This window comes from Coregonus clupeaformis, chromosome 8 (assembly GCF_020615455.1).
Source record: "Coregonus clupeaformis isolate EN_2021a chromosome 8, ASM2061545v1, whole genome shotgun sequence".
NCBI lineage: Eukaryota > Metazoa > Chordata > Actinopteri > Salmoniformes > Salmonidae > Coregonus > Coregonus clupeaformis.
Window position 1 is genome coordinate 64,910,109 of NC_059199.1, and position 15,986 is coordinate 64,926,094.

The 15,986-nt window shown below is 47.2% G+C and overlaps 1 protein-coding gene and 1 long non-coding RNA gene across 2 annotated transcripts; one reads left to right on the forward strand and one right to left on the reverse strand.

Moving 5' to 3' along the window:
• The first annotated feature begins 3,260 nt into the window (after positions 1-3,260).
• On the forward strand, positions 3,261-4,785 carry LOC121543843. The gene is made up of 2 exons (XR_006661373.1): positions 3,261-3,517; positions 3,996-4,785. It is a non-coding gene; the product is annotated as an uncharacterized LOC121543843 (long non-coding RNA).
• A 3,883-nt stretch (positions 4,786-8,668) lies between these two features.
• Positions 8,669-15,285, reverse strand: LOC121542960. Its single transcript, XM_041852614.1, has 6 exons — positions 15,027-15,285; positions 11,473-11,706; positions 10,249-11,234; positions 9,869-10,036; positions 9,447-9,554; positions 8,669-9,350 (listed from the first exon to the last, which is right to left on the reverse strand). Exons 1-6 carry the CDS (start codon positions 15,193-15,195, stop codon positions 9,027-9,029), a joined length of 1,989 nt encoding a protein of 662 aa, XP_041708548.1. The 5' UTR covers positions 15,196-15,285; the 3' UTR covers positions 8,669-9,026.
• Between the last annotated feature and the right edge of the window lie 701 nt (positions 15,286-15,986).

Sequence of the window (15,986 nt, forward strand, 5' to 3'; positions counted from 1 at the left end):
CCTCTTTCTACTCCTCCCCTCTCACCTGTCTCTCCTCTTCTCCACTCCTCCTCTCACCTGTCTCTCCTCTCACCTGTCTCTCCTCTTCTCCACTCCTCCTCTCACCTGTCTATCCTCTTCTCCACTCCTCCTCTCACCTGTCTCTCTCTTCTCCACTCCTCCTCTCACCTGTCTCTCCTCTTCTCCACTCCTCCTCTCACCTGTCTCTCCTCTTCTCCACTCCTCCTCTCACCTGTCTCTCCTCTTCTCCACTCCTCCTCTCACCTGTCTCTCATCTTCTCCACTCCTCCTCTCACCTGTCTCTCCTCTTCTCCACTCCTCCTTTCACCTGTCTCTCCTCTTCTCCACTCCTCCTCTCACCTGTCTCTCCTCTTCTCCACTCCTCCTCTCACCTGTCTCTCTCTTCTCCACTCCTCCTCTCACCTGTCTCTCCTCTTCTGCACTCCTCCTCTCACCTGTCTCTCCTCTTCTCCACTCCTCCTCTCACCTGTCTCTCCTCTTCTCCACTCCTCCTCTCACCTGTCTCTCCTCTTCTCCACTCCTCCTCTCACCTGTCTCTTCTCCACTCCGCCTCTCACCTGTCTCTCCTCTTCTCCACTCCTCCTCTCACCTGTCTCTCCTCTTCTCCACTCCTCCTCTCACCTGTCTCTCCTCTTCTCCACTCCGCCTCTCACCTGTCTCTCCTCTTCTCCACTCCTCCTCTCACCTGTCTCTCCTCTTCTCCACTCCTCCTCTCACCTGTCTCCTCTTCTCCACTCCTCCTCTCACCTGTCTCTCCTCTTCTCCACTCCTCCTCTCACCTGTCTCTCTCTTCTCACTCCTCCTCTCACCTGTCTCTCCTCTTCTCCACTCCTTCTCTCACCTGTCTCTCCTCTTCTCCTCTTCTCCACTCCTCCTCTCACCTGTCTCTCCTCTTCTCCACTCCTCCTCTCACCTGTCTCTCCTCTTCTCCACTCCTCCTCTCACCTGTCTCTCCTCTCACCTGTCTCTCCTCTTCTCCACTCCTCCTCTCACCTGTCTATCCTCTTCTCCACTCCTCCTCTCACCTCTCTCTCTTCTCCACTCCTCCTCTCACCTGTCTCTCCTCTTCTCCACTCCTCCTCTCACCTGCTCTCTCCTCTTCTCCACTCCTCCTCTCACCTGTCTCTCCTTTTCTCCACTCCTCCTCTCACCTGTCTATCCTCTTCTCCACTCCTCCTCTCACCTCTCTCTCTTCTCCACTCCTCCTCTCACCTGTCTCTCCTCTTCTCTACTCCTCCTCTCACCTGTCTCTCCTCTTCTCCACTCCTCCTCTCACCTGTCTCTCCTCTTCTCCACTCCTCCTCTCACCTGTCTATCCTCTTCTCCACTCCTCCTCTCACCTCTCTCTCTTCTCCACTCCTCCTCTCACCTGTCTCTCTCTTCTCCACTCCTCCTCTCACCTGTCTCTCCTCTTCTGCACTCCTCCTCTCACCTGTCTCTCCTCTTCTCCACTCCTCCTCTCACCTGTTCTCTCCTCTTCTCTCTCCTCCTCTCACCTGTCTCTCTCTTCTCCACTCCTCATCTCACCTGCTCTCTCCTCTTCTCCTCTTCTCCACTCCTCCTCTCACCTGTCTCTCCTCTTCTCCTCTCCTCCTCTCACCTGTCTCTCTCTTCTCCACTCCTCCTCTCACCTGTCTCTCCTCTTCTCCACTCCTCCTCTCACCTGTTTCTCCTCTTCTCCACTCCTCCTCTCACCTGTCTCTCCTCTTCTCCTCTTCTCCACTCCTCCTCTCACCTGTCTCTCCTCTTCTCCACTCCTCCTCTCACCTGTCTCTCCTCTCACCTGTCTCTCCTCTTCTCCACTCCTCCTCTCACCTGTCTATCCTCTTCTCCACTCCTCCTCTCACCCTCTCTCTCTTCTCCACTCCTCCTCTCACCTGTCTCTCCTCTTCTCACTCCTCCTCTCACCTGTCTCTCCTCTTCTCCACTCCTCCTCTCACCTGTCTCCTCTTCTCCACTCCTCCCTCTCACCTGTCTCTCCTCTTCTCCACTCCTCCTCTCACCTGTCTCTCTCTTCTCCACTCCTCCTCTCACCTGTCTCTCCTCTTCTCCACTCCTCCTCTCACCTGTCTCTCCTCTTCTCCACTCCGCCTCTCACCTGTCTCTCCTCTTCTCCACTCCTCCTCTCACCTGTCTCTCCTCTTCTCCACTCCTCCTCTCACCTGTCTCCTCTTCTCCACTCCTCCTCTCACCTGTCTCTCCTCTTCTCCACTCCTCCTCTCACCTGTCTCTCTCTTCTCCACTCCTCCTCTCACCTGTCTCTCCTCTTCTCCACTCCTCCTCTCACCTGTCTCTCCTCTTCTCCTCTTCTCCACTCCTCCTCTCACCTGTCTCTCCTCTTCTCCACTCCTCCTCTCACCTGTCTCTCCTCTTCTCCACTCCTCCTCTCACCTGTCTCTCCTCTCACCTGTCTCTCCTCTTCTCCACTCCTCCTCTCACCTGTCTATCCTCTTCTCCACTCCTCCTCTCACCTCTCTCTCTTCTCCACTCCTCCTCTCACCTGTCTCTCCTCTTCTCCACTCCTCCTCTCACCTGTCTCTCCTCTTCTCCACTCCTCCTCTCACCTGTCTCTCCTCTTCTCCACTCCTCCTCTCACCTGTCTATCCTCTTCTCCACTCCTCCTCTCACCTCTCTCTCTTCTCCACTCCTCCTCTTACCTGTCTCTCCTCTTCTCCACTCCTCCTCTCACCTGTCTCTCCTCTTCTCCACTCCTCCTCTCACCTGTCTCTCCTCTTCTCCACTCCTCCTCTCACCTGTCTCTCCTCTTCTCCACTCCTCCTCTCACCTGTCTATCCTCTTCTCCACTCCTCCTCTCACCTCTCTCTCTTCTCCACTCCTCCTCTCACCTGTCTCTCTCTTCTCCACTCCTCCTCTCACCTGTCTCTCCTCTTCTGCACTCCTCCTCTCACCTGTCTCTCCTCTTCTCCACTCCTCCTCTCACCTGTCTCTCCTCTTCTCCTCTCCTCCTCTCACCTGTCTCTCTCTTCTCCACTCCTCATCTCACCTGTCTCTCCTCTTCTCCTCTTCTCCACTCCTCCTCTCACCTGTCTCTCCTCTTCTCCTCTCCTCCTCTCACCTGTCTCTCTCTTCTCCACTCCTCCTCTCACCTGTCTCTCCTCTTCTCCACTCCTCCTCTCACCTGTTTCTCCTCTTCTCCACTCCTCCTCTCACCTGTCTCTCTCTTCTCCACTCCTCCTCTCACCTGTCTCTCCTCTTCTGCACTCCTCCTCTCACCTGTCTCTCCTCTTCTCCACTCCTCCTCTCACCTGTCTCTCCTCTTCTCCCTTTCCGCTTCCCTTTTCCTTCCCCCTCCAGGTGCTCCGTTCCGTGAGCTGCCCCAGCCCTCCTCTCTGACAGGTTCCATGTCAGCGGCCCACCAGCTCCAGGCCATGCAGCAGGCCCAGAGCGCAGAGCTGCAGATCCAGAGACTGGCCCTGGAACAGCAGTGGATCCACCACCACCACCACCACTCCCTCACCCAGGACGAGTACTACAGGTAGCCTACTGAAGGGACCAGGGGAGCTGGGTGGGGTGTGGGGAGAGTGTGTCTGGTGGAGGTGGGGGAGAGTGTACATGTTGAACTATTCTTGACCAGAAGTCCCCACAAGAATAGTAAACAAACAAACATTTGACCAACTAGGGACATTTTGTTAGTCCCCACGAGGTCAAATGCTATTTCAAGGGGGTTTAGGGTTAAGGTTAGAATTAGTGTTAGGGTTAGAATTACGTTAAAGGTTAGGGTTAGGAGCTAGGGTTAGTTTTAGGGTTAGGGTTAGGAGCTAGGGTTAGGTTTAGGGTTAAGGTTAGGTTTTTGGATAAGGGTAAGAGTACGGGTTAGGGAAAATAGGATTTTGAATGGGACTGAATTGTGTGTCCCCACAAGGTTAGCTGTACAATACTGTGTGTGTGTGGTGTGTGTGTGTGTGGGCATCATCCCTGACCCTGTCTCATACGATATCTTCTCTCTTCCTCAGCCACTTAAAGAAGGAAAGCGACAAGACCCTGTGAGGGAGGAAAAAGAGAGGGGGAACAAGCCCACGGATGACAAACCCAAAGGAGGAAGAAAGGAGAGAAATATGTGCAAACAAAGATAAAAATAAATAAAAATGGAAGCACTAAAAACAATGAAGGAAGAGTCAAATGAAACCATAGACTGGACACACATATCATACCATAGGAACCTGATGAGAAATGAACTGATTGAGAAAACAGATGAAAAAAGGGAGAGAGGGATGAGTAAAACCGTTACTTACAGTCTGTGTTATCTGAACTATATCATAGCCCCAGACTCTGGGCAAGTCCCAGCGTATGTTGTACAACTCCAGTCAGTTTTGTATTGTGCCCTGTACAGTATACTAGATGGGAGCAGCAATATAGTGCAGTACAGTCCGTTGTAAATGACCTTATGCCAGGAAGAATGTGTACATCAGGCTCTCCTTTATGTCATTGCATGTAGCTAGTCGCTTATTCTGAACTGGTTGAACTCCTGGTTCTATTTTTAGTAATCGCCCTCTTTCCTAACGGACGGGCGGTGTATGAGTATGCATGAGACCAATGATTAAGAAGTGTCATATTATGTTAACGATTAATAGTATTGTTATTATTATTAATGTTGTCTGTTTGTTGATAATTATATAATTATATATACATATTATTTGTATTATTATTTTTGTACATTTTCATGGTATGGCGGTTTGTTTAGTTTTTTATTGTGAAACGAGATGCAAATGAAGGAAAAAGACGGAAGATAAACAACATCATTTTTTTTGGAAAATATATGGGTCTCTGATGTGGTTGTGTACAGTATGCTCTCTCCTCTCTCTCTCTCTACACACATCTCTATCTTACATACACATGCAGTGTATTCGCTGTCTCTGTCTCGGTTTTATATAAAACACATAAAGCATATATCGAATTCCTCTCTTCTCCTTCACCCTACTGTCTCACTCCCTTCTCTCCCTTCTCTCTCTCCCTCCCTCTCTCCTTCTCTCTACCCCTCTCCTCACTCCCACTCTCTTCCTTCCCTCACTCCTTCCTCTATTTCCCTCCTCCCTCTCTCTGGGTGAGTGTAGCTAATAGGAGACATATGTATGGGATGAGTGTGAGACATGAAGGTTGAGTAGCTCCAGCGAGCACCAGCCCTGTACAGCCAACATTCCAGACCACACTGTAAAAGAAAGAAGGAAAATGATAGGAGGAGCTGGAAGCGTGTGATTTACCAATGACATTAGAAGCTCAGGGCTGACTGTGTTCTAGACAAAATGTGAGAAATGCCTCTGTGCTGTTTAGAATAAATGCTCCTATAGTTTGTATTAATAACGTTTCAACCACAGAGGCAACTTCATACAGTACATGTGATGGTGTGACTCTTTATACCAAGTGAAGCTAAAACCATACAGTATTTACATGTTAATTGCATATGCAGCTGGACCATACTATGTAACATGCTACGGTCTGACTATTCACATAAAACTGGTTTGTTTTGATCTCTATTTACAGAAAGGAACTGACAGGATGGAACTTTTCCTTATATTCTGTTTATAGTGCTGTATAGTCAGCCATGTTACCATTCAGAAAAGCTACTGTACTCTGTATAAACCATAGGAATAACATGCATTCAACAAGAGTTCATTAGTAGTAAAGGAGCAGACAGAGGTACTGGATATGTGCATTCACATTATATTAGTGTCACATACAGTGTTTAACTGGCAAGTGCTATTAGCTTTCTCCTGCCCTCATGCTGAGCTGAGATATTCCATGGTAAGTAGGTTGTGTGGCGTTTAAAGTCACATTAGATAAGTATGTCGGCAGCATTCCATATTGTAGCATCTACAGGACGATCCTGACATTCCATTCTGATGACATCACATCAGGGAGATATTCTTAGAGCCCTCCTTCACCAGGGCGAGTGAGAAGGACAATGTCCCAAGACATCGAAATAGGTTGCATAGAATCAATAGATGTCATTTTACATGGCCTGTCCATCATTGGAGCTTGGGTAACACACAGAAGTTCCGCCAAACAGATTGTTATAGTGTAATTACCATTTTATGTCATTTCTAAGTAAATGTTCATTTCTGTACCAGGCTTCTCCTCGGCTTTCAATCAGGCAATAGTTTCTATCAATGGTGCTGTCTGTTCTACCGGTACGTGAACAATTTCTATGATCACAGAGCCATGGACTGACTGACAGGCTGCCTTGATTATATACTAATTGGAGTCACAGGCGTTTCAATGTTTTTTGTTTTTGCGTCAAAGGGGGAGGGCTCAGGCTGCACAAGGACACCGAAATCTAATAACTACTCCCTTAGTTATAGAAAGACACTCACCCACTTACACAAGCTGAGAAATATGCTGACGTTGCTCCATGTAATTAAGAACACAGACTCACTTGCACGTGCGCACACACAAAAACAAACACACACACACAGAGACCTTTGTGCCTGAGAGAACCCTGAAGGCGACCAACACTACCTCCCTGACAAGCGACAGACACACATACCAGCGACAGCCAGACAGACCAGTGACAGACAGACAGACAAATAGACAGACCAACGACAGACAGACAAACCAGTGAGCTGTGTTGACAGAGAAACAACCTCACAGATACCAGTGTGCATCAAGTTGACATGGAGCTGTACCGGCAGTGTGGAGAAACCCCAGCAGGGCAGAAGTCAGACGGAACACACACAGACGTCATCTCTAACACACGTCACACACCCTCACAGACTGGCTGTGTCCACAATCAACTTCACCAAGGTAAGAATCTGTTCCCCCCTGCTGCCTCACTCTCTATTCAGAGTGATAAGAACAAACACGCTGGGACCTTTTCAAATGTTCTGCTTGTAACCCTGTACTGATGTATACTACCGTTCAAAAGTTTGGGGTCACTTAGAAATGTCCTTGTTTTCGAAAGAAAAGCAATTTTTTGGCCAGAAACAAATCACTTTCTTCTGAAACTCGTCAGTCTATTCTTGTTCTGAGAAATGAAGGCTATTCCATGCGAGAAATTGCCAAGAAACTGAAGATCTCGTACAACGCTGTGCACTACTCCCTTCACAGAACAGCGCAAACTAGCTCTAACCAGAATAGAAAGTGGAGTGGGAGACCCCACTCTATATATAGTTATTCTGTATGCTCTGTGAAGTCTTTATGTATGCTCTATGAAGGCTATATGAAGTTCGTATGTATGCTCTGTGAAGGCTGTATGAAGTCCTTATGTATGTGCTTTGTTAAGGCTATATAGTCCTTCTTTATGCTCTATGAAGTGTATTGTGTTATTCTCCTCTCAGGGCTCAGTGGCAAGTTGAGCTCTAGTTTCCCTCCATAGAGACCAGCTGCAGTGTGTCTGGTGATGCTGTGTGCCCTCCTACTGACCGCCATCACAGCTGCAGTGTGTCTGGTGATGCTGTGTGCCCTCCTACTGACCGCCATCACAGCTGCAGTGTGTCTGGTGATGCTGTGTGCCCTCCTACTGACCGCCATCACAGCTGCAGTGTGTCTGGTGATGCTGTGTGCCCTCCCTACTGACCGCCATCACAGCTGCAGTGTGTCTGGTGATGCTGTGTGCCCTCCTACTGACCGCCATCACAGCTGCAGTGTGTCTGGTGATGCTGTGTGCCCTCCTACTGACCGCCATCACAGCTGCAGTGTGTCTGGTGATGCTGTGTGCCCTCCTACTGACCGCCATCACAGCTGCAGTGTGTCTGGTGATGCTGTGTGCCCTCCTACTGACCGCCATCACAGCTGCAGTGTGTCTGGTGATGCTGTGTGCCCTCCTACTGACCGCCATCACAGCTGCAGTGTGTCTGGTGATGCTGTGTGCCCTCCTACTGACCGCCATCACAGCTGCAGTGTGTCTGGTGATGCTGTGTGCCCTCCTACTGACCGCCATCACAGCTGCAGTGTGTCTGGTGATGCTGTGTGCCCTCCTACTGACCGCCATCACAGCTCTGGCTATCCACTGTGTGTACTACTACCAACTACAGATCAAATCTACGTTTATTTGTCGCATACACAGATTTTAATATGTTATTGCAGGTGCAGTGAAATGCTTGTGTTTCAATCTCCAACAGTGGAGTAATACCTAGCAATCCCCCCCAAATTGTTTTGAACTACATAGGATCTGAGTATACAAAACATTAGGAAGACCAGCTCCTTCCATGACATAGACTGACCAGGTGAATCCAGGTGAAATCTATGATCCCTTATTGATGTCACTTGCTAAATCCACTTCAATCAGTGCAGATGAAGGGGAGGAGACAGGTTAAAGAATTTTGAGTGTGTCAAGAACTGCAACACTGATGGGTTTTTCCACACTCAGTTTCCCGTGTGTATCAAGAATAGTCCACCACCCAAAGGACACCCAGCCAACTAGACAACTGTGGGACACATTGGAGTCAACATGGGCCAGCATCCCTGTGGAACACTTTCGACACCTTGTAGAATCCATGCCCCGACGAATTGAGGCGGTTCTGAGGGCAAAAAGGGCTGCAACTCAATATTAGGAAGGTGTTCCTAATGTTTTGTACACTCAGTGTATATTCAGTGTTAGAACAGTTGAGACATAGTCCTGTGTCTTCGTGAACATTTACAATTCAGATAGAAGGCCAGGATCATGCAACAATGCCAGAAAAGATAGACAAAAGCAGGTAAAGACACTTTAATAAACATTTTATCGACATTTATTTTGTGACAGTCGGAATGTCTGCAAAGGTGAAATCTTGTAGAATACATTTTGGGGTTTTCTGCAGCTGTATAACGAAGGTATAGAACTGGGTCGCAGATCTACTGTATGTGGCAAGTTAATGTGTTGACTGTCATGTGTCTTCATTGCACATAAAAGGGTTACAAGTGCACTGAAATAAAATTTAAAATCCATTACCTTCACAAAAAACATAAAAAAATATAACAACTAAACCCCAAGAAAAATGTTTTGTTTTCAAACGACTCACTCAGCATATAGGAGGTCACTGTAAGTAAAATTCCAGCTCATCACTACAGAATTAGGCCAACAGTTCATTTTTCAGCGCTAACAGCTTGGGCTTCAGCTTTCCATCGTCGAGGTTCAGGAAGACTTTCTGCATGAACTCAAAGGTGCTGCCCAGGGCCTTGGGGTAGTTCAGATGGAGGGAGTAGAGTAGGCCAAACACAACCACGAGAGCATCTGGCCAGGAGCGGGAGTTAGTCATGACGATCTTATCCTCAAGGACAATGGATACATGGGCTGGTCTGATGGGTACACCACCCACCACCACCTCATTGTGCTGGGCCACCACTGAGAGAATGGAAACGCCATCCAGAATACCAGGGTTGCTGAGTTCTCCCACCTTAATGACATAAGAAAAAACAACGTTTAAAAATCACAATACAAAAGAATATTGCGTTGATAATGGTACAGGCTGTAAAACCATATAGGTGACCACCTTGCAGACTTTGAAGACATCAGAACTATCCTCTCGTAACAACAAAGGGAGACCAGCCAGGACTGCAGAGCGGGCCACAGTGATGTTCTTTTCTCCCTGTGAAGTGAACTAAAGAGTGCACATTTCACAATGTAATTTAGCATTTAAATAATCCAGCAAATTGAGATCGTCAACCCCAACATAGAGGAGTAATCTAATCTGGTTCCAGTCACAACTAACAGTTGAAGTATATGTCCATATAGTGCACGGGTGGCCAATCTTATCCACAAAATCCAGGTGTGGGTGCAGGCTTTTGTTCCAACCAAGCAGTAAACAACGTCTTGGTTGAAGATTAGTTGATAAAGTTGAATCAGGTGTGTCACTGCTTGATTGAAACAAGAGTCTGCAGCCACACCAAGATTGTCCATCCCTGATCCACTGACCTGCTCATTGTACACTCTCAGGATGCTTGAGAACTTCCCTCCATAGGTGGTGGACTTCCCCTCCTTCTCCCTGAACAGAGTCAGCAGGCGGGGCGTGTGGTGGTCCAAGGCAGCGTAGAACGTCTGCTGCAGGCTCTGGTTGGTGATTCTCTGAAACTCAGCATGTACCTGCAGCAAAAGATAAAGCACATAGAACACATCAATTTATGGCAGTCAGGCAAGTTGAGCATGCCCTGAGAATTTTGTTACTGATAACCACCATTTGTGAGTACAACCAAAAGCCCATGTGACATCCATCAAAGAAGATCTGAATTGCAATGGAAATGTAGATTGTTATGAGCATATGAATGGACAAACCCAACTTTTCTTAGTCTGCTTACCTGGGCTTCGAGGAAGAGTGCTGGCCAGCGTGTTCTGAGATGCTCTACTGGGGGACTGGATTTCACGATTTCTTGGCGTCGGAGAGCAAATGTCTTCTGCATGTGTTGATTGATGAGTGGCAAGTCTCTGTTTTCTTTCGTAATTTCGTGGACCATCTCCAGTCTCTGTTTCTCCAGGCTGGCCTCGTCTTCTCCTTGAGGGAAGTTGGGCAGGAAGTTCACCTCTGCCCGGCGAGCTCGTTTAATGTTGCTCCGAGCATGCTCATTGTCAGGACGATGCTTGCTCCTCCTCCCCCCATTCACAGCAACCTCTGGGAACCCAACACGGCGTAACTTCTGCCTGTAGTTTCCCATTTTGAATTTCAGGCTATTCTTCCAGCCATCACAGCCTGTTCTTGAGCCAGGCTCTTTCAAACATGGGTGCTTGGTTACAAGGGCCTCAGCTGCCTTGGCAAACTGCCTGTCACTTGGGTAAGCTTTGAAATTGAAGATGGTCCATGCCATCCTATCAAGAATGTTGTGTTTTTGATCCCTTGTTATTTTCAGCACAGTTTCATGTCTCAGATATGCACAATTGCCCTCTCTCAGAGCAAACTCAACCTCCATCGAGAAAGTGGGTATGACAAATACCTCAGGCCACCTGCCTAGCCGCTCTGGTGGGGTGTCCTGTAACTCAGTGGCTGAGAGTCCAGCTAAACCGAGGTCTGTATCACGTCGTATTGGCAAAACTTTCACCGTAGCCCTAGGAGAAGGCAACTCTTCAATGGTCTCTAAGTTGAAGAGCTCATTGTTGAAATCAGGGTCTTCATAAAGAAGACAGAAATCAAACTTCAGATGTAGTTTCTCCTTGAGCGTTGATATCAGCTCATTCAGTGAATCAGGTTGAGAGGGCAGAACCACTTTCTCTATTCTGTTGTCGTTGATGATTACTTTCAGTTTGATGGCTTCATCTGCAGACCCTTCTGCCTCCATTTGGAATGTGAAATCTGAGGAAAAGAAAGGACTCAGCGTCACCAGGGCTTAAAGCCACAGACTGTACGATTTCCAATAATTTCCACTAATAAAATGCCCCTTGATTTCAAAGAGTATGACCTTTAAATACAACTCTAACAACAACAGCACGACTGTGTTACAATAAATGATGTGCTGAAAGGTATAGCTATGTGCCCACTGACCAATGCTATGGCTTGATAATATGTGTTGAGAGCTTGTCAGCGAACCCACCTTCAGGAGTGGATACTTGGTCTGGATCTTCTTTGGGATCAGACTCCAGCCTTTGAATGTGCTCTTCAACCTCACTGATCCAGTGGGTATCCTCTTCCTCTTTACACTGTGACACTGTGGGCTCTGGGTCCTCCTGTCCTAGACGGAGGCTCCAGTCTTGAGTACATGACTGCTGCTCAGGGGCAACCTGCACCAAAGTGATAGTAGCTTCAGCCTGCTGCTGGCAGTCTGACTCTGGAGGGAAGGAGATACAGTTGCACATGTAGATCTGTTAAATTTGGAATCCGTTTCGGTGAAACTGCCACGTCCGTTTGCGATATTACAACAACAGAAATGTAACTTCAAACAACATTTGTTTTATTCCCTCGGACATCATTGCATGCGCTATAGAACAGCAGTGTATGTAGCTACTACTATTTTTTTGTATTACTTTGCTCAGCCGGGTCTCAGACTAGACGTAACACAGTAAATGTAAATCCTGTGCACTCAAATTAGTATGATATGTTACGTTTGGTATGGTTACATAAGACAGAAGGTTACTTAAGGCAAAAATGAAATGGGGGTGGATGGGTGGGCGTATAATGTGAACGGACAACTTAAACATTTTAGCTACTTTTAAACTACTTACTACTTTTTAGCTACTTTGCAACTAAACTCAGCAAAAAAAGAAACGTCCCTTTTTCAGGACCCGGTCTTTCAAAGATAATTTGTAAAAATCCAAATAACTTCACAGATCTTTATTGTAAAGGGTTTAAACACTGTTTCCCATGCTTGTTCAAAGTTAAATCTAGAATCGGCTTCCTATTTCGCAACAAAGCCTCCTTCACTCATGCTGCCAAACATGCCCTCGTAAAACTGACTATCCTACCGATCCTTGACTTCGGCGATGTCATTTACAAAATAGCCTCCAACACTCTACTCAGCAAATTGGATGTAGTCTATCACAGTGCCATCCGTTTTGTCTCCAAAGCCCCATACACTACCCACCACTGTGACCTGTACGCTCTTGTTGGCTGGTCCTCACTACATGTTCGTCGTCAAACACACTGGCTCCAGGCCATCTATAAATCACTGCTGGGCAAATCCCCGCCTTATCTTAGCTCAGCTCATTGGTCACCATAGCAGCACCCACCCGTAGTCTGCGCTCCAGCAGGTATATCTCACTGGTCATCCCCAAAACCAACACCTCCTTTGGCCGCCATTCCTTCCAGTTCTCTGCTGCCAATGACTGGAACGAATTGCAAAAATCTCTGAAGCTGGAGACTCTTATCTCCCTCACTAACTTTAAGCATCAGTTGTCAGAGCACCTTACCGATCACTGCACCTGTACACAGCCCATCTGAAATTAGCCCACCCAACTACCTCATCCCTATATTGTTATTTATTTTGCTCTTTTGCACCCCAGTATCTCTATTTGCACATCATCTCTTGCACATCTAGCATTCCAGTGTTAATACTAATTGTAATTATTTTGCACTATAGCCTATTTATTGCCTTACCTCCATAACTTGCTACATTTGCACACACTGTATATATATTTTCTGTTGTATTTTTTTGACTTTATGTTTTTTTTACCCCATATGTAACTCTGTGTTGTTGTTTTTATCGCACTGCTTTGCTTTATCTTAGCCAGGTCGCAGTTGTAAATGAGAACTTGTTCTCAACTGGCTTACCTGGTTAAATAAAGGTTAAATAAAATAAATAAATAAAAACCATAAACAATTAAATGAACATGCACCTGTGGAACGGTCGTTAAGACACTAACAGCTTACAGACGGTAGGCAATTAAGGTCACAGTTATGAAAACGTAGGACACTAAAGAGGCCTTTCTACTGACTCTGAAAAACACCAAAAGAAAGATGCCCAGGGTCCCTGCTCATCTGCGTGAAAGTACCTTAGGCATGCTGCAAGGAGGCATGAGGACTGCAGATGTGGCCAGGGCAATAAATAGCTATTTCTGTACTGTGAGACGCCCAAGACAGCGCTACAGGGAGACAGGACTGACAGCTGATCATCCTCGCAGTGGCAGACCACGTGTAACAACACCTGCACAGGATCGGTACATCCGAACATCACACCTGTGGGACAGGTACAGGATGGCAACAACAACTGCCTGAGTTACACCAGGAATGCACAATCCCTCCATCAGTGTTCAGACTGTCCGCAATAGGCTGAGAGAGGCTGGACTGAGGGCTTGTAGGCCTGTTGTAAGGCAGGTCCTCACCAGACATCACCGGCAACAACGTCGCCTATGGGCGCAAACCCACCGTTGCTGGACCAGACAGGACTGGCAAAAAGTGCTCTTCACTCTTCACTGACTGACCTCCCGAGTGGCGCAGTGGTCTAAGGCACTAGCTGTGCCACTAGAGATCCTGGTTCGAATCCAGGCGCTGTCGTAGCCGGCCACGACCGAGAGACCCATGGGGCGGCGCACAATTGGCCCAGCGTCGTCCAGGGTAGGGGAGGGAATGGCTGGCAGGGATGTAGCTCAGTTGGTAGAGCATGGTGTTTGCAACGCCAGGGTTGTGGGTTCGATTCCCACGGGGGAAATCGAATGTATGCACTCACTAACTGTAAGTCTGCTAAATGACTAAAATGTAAATGAGTCTTGGTTTTGTTACACCGAGGCCTGTACTCTGGAGCGGGATCGATTTGGAGGTGGAGGGTCCTTCATGGTCTGGGGTGCTGTGTCACAGCATCATCGGACTGAGCTTGTTGTCATTGCAGGCAATCTCAACGCTGTGCGTTACAGGGAAGACATTACGCTGTGCGTAACATCCTCCTCCCTCATGTGGTACCCTTCCTGTAGGCTCATCCTGACATGACCCTCCAGCATGACAATGCCACCAGCCATACTGCTCGTTCTGTGCGTGATTTCCTGCAAGACAGGAATGTCAGTGTTCTGCCATGGCCAGTGAAGAGCCCAGATCTCAATCCCATTGAGCACGTCTGGGACCTTTTGGATCAGAGGGTGAGGGCTAGGGCCATTCCCCCCAGAAATGTCTGGGAACTTGCAGGTGCCTTGGTGGAATAGTGGGGTAACATCTCACAGCAAGAACTGGCAAATCTGGTGCAGTCCATGAGGATGAGATGCACTGCAGTACCAGCTATTGTACATTTAGCAAATTCGTAACATATACAAAACGGCTGGACATGCACAAATTAATACATACCATACGAAACGTAACATATCACACTAAATGTAATGTTTCGGAGTTAATACGAAATGTTGAGACCAGGTTGCGTTGCTGGGTTGCTGGATGCTCGTCGCCCCCTTTTCAAAAACAAAACAGGAACAAATGCAGTGGCGCTGTTTCACATTTTGCGGATCTCAGCTTTAAGGCCAGTTCCCCTGACTACACTATCAATTAAGGTTTTGTAATTGCCACTTTCAATGAAGATTCGCCATTGACAAACATTTAGGGTCTGGGACACTGGCCCCCAGGGCTAGAAAGCTTGCTAACGTTATTAGATAGACACCCATGTAGCTAATTAGCTACACCTCCCCTTTTGTATGTGGTTAGACGCTACAAAAAAATGACTGTACTACAAACCTCCTCTATGCAACATCAACAGCCCACGAAGACGTTCGTTCTCCTCTTTCGTACGGAAAACGTCTACCTGGTACTCTGCTATCGTTTTTTCAACTACCCCAAATATCTCCTCAGCAGCCGCTGTTAATTTCTGGTTGAGCAACTCTCTCAACAACTCTATTTTAGACATGTTTTGTATTGTTTATTTTCCTCCAAGCAAAAGTTGCATTTACTGCTGCAGAAGATAAACACAGAAGCGCATGCCCCCCTTCCTAGGGCATAACACATTATGCACTATCGCCCTCTGCTGGAGTGGAGTGCGACAGAGTTTTTCTTCTTCTTCTTCTTCTTCTTCTTCTTCTTCTTCTTCTTCTTCTTCTTCTTCTTCTTCTTCTTCTACGATTTCATGGCGATCCGCAAGCAAACGTTTAAGGTGTCGCCACCTACTGTGCTGGAGTATGCGATAAATCATGGTCTGCTTAATTCTGTATTTCTAAGCAAATTAAATAAAAAATTTACAATAAATCCCTACTGACTTCTACCCCCCCGCCAAAAAAAACTCCCAAGCACCCCAACCCATTCAACTTTATCTATATAATGCTGAAACAATCCACACTTAAAATTATTCAGCATGTCTACAACCATTTCAACAGTAACATCTGTTACCCCAATAACTACTTTGCCGTATCCACAATAACCTTCAACTTGGCATTTCTGCTTTCCACAACCCGAGTCGTGTTGATAACCTTGCCAATGAAAGCTATGCAGTTAACTTTATTCACTATCAAAGTGTCCTTTGACACAGCATATTCATGAGCACAAGATTTCTGAACAGGTCTCAAAACCATGCCAGGTCCAGCAGAAGCACCAGCCCTGACATTAGGTCCACTTAGTACAGCAGCAGCCATGGAAGCTCCATCATTCCACACTGTAGTTCCACCAATCTGTCTTCACATTGCTATGACATTCACCGTAATCATG

Bases quoted from the DNA above. Each gene is read 5' to 3' on its own strand.
- LOC121542960 (XM_041852614.1), bottom strand. From the start codon at position 15,195: ATGTCTAAAATAGAGTTGTTGAGAGAGTTGCTCAACCAGAAATTAACA. The intron at 11,707-15,026 runs GTTTGTAGTACA...CCTTCCCTCCAG, and splicing joins GTTGATGTTGCATAGAGGAG to AGTCAGACTGCCAGCAGCAG. The intron at 9,351-9,446 runs GTGGTCACCTAT...TATGTCATTAAG, and splicing joins ATGTCTTCAAAGTCTGCAAG to GTGGGAGAACTCAGCAACCC.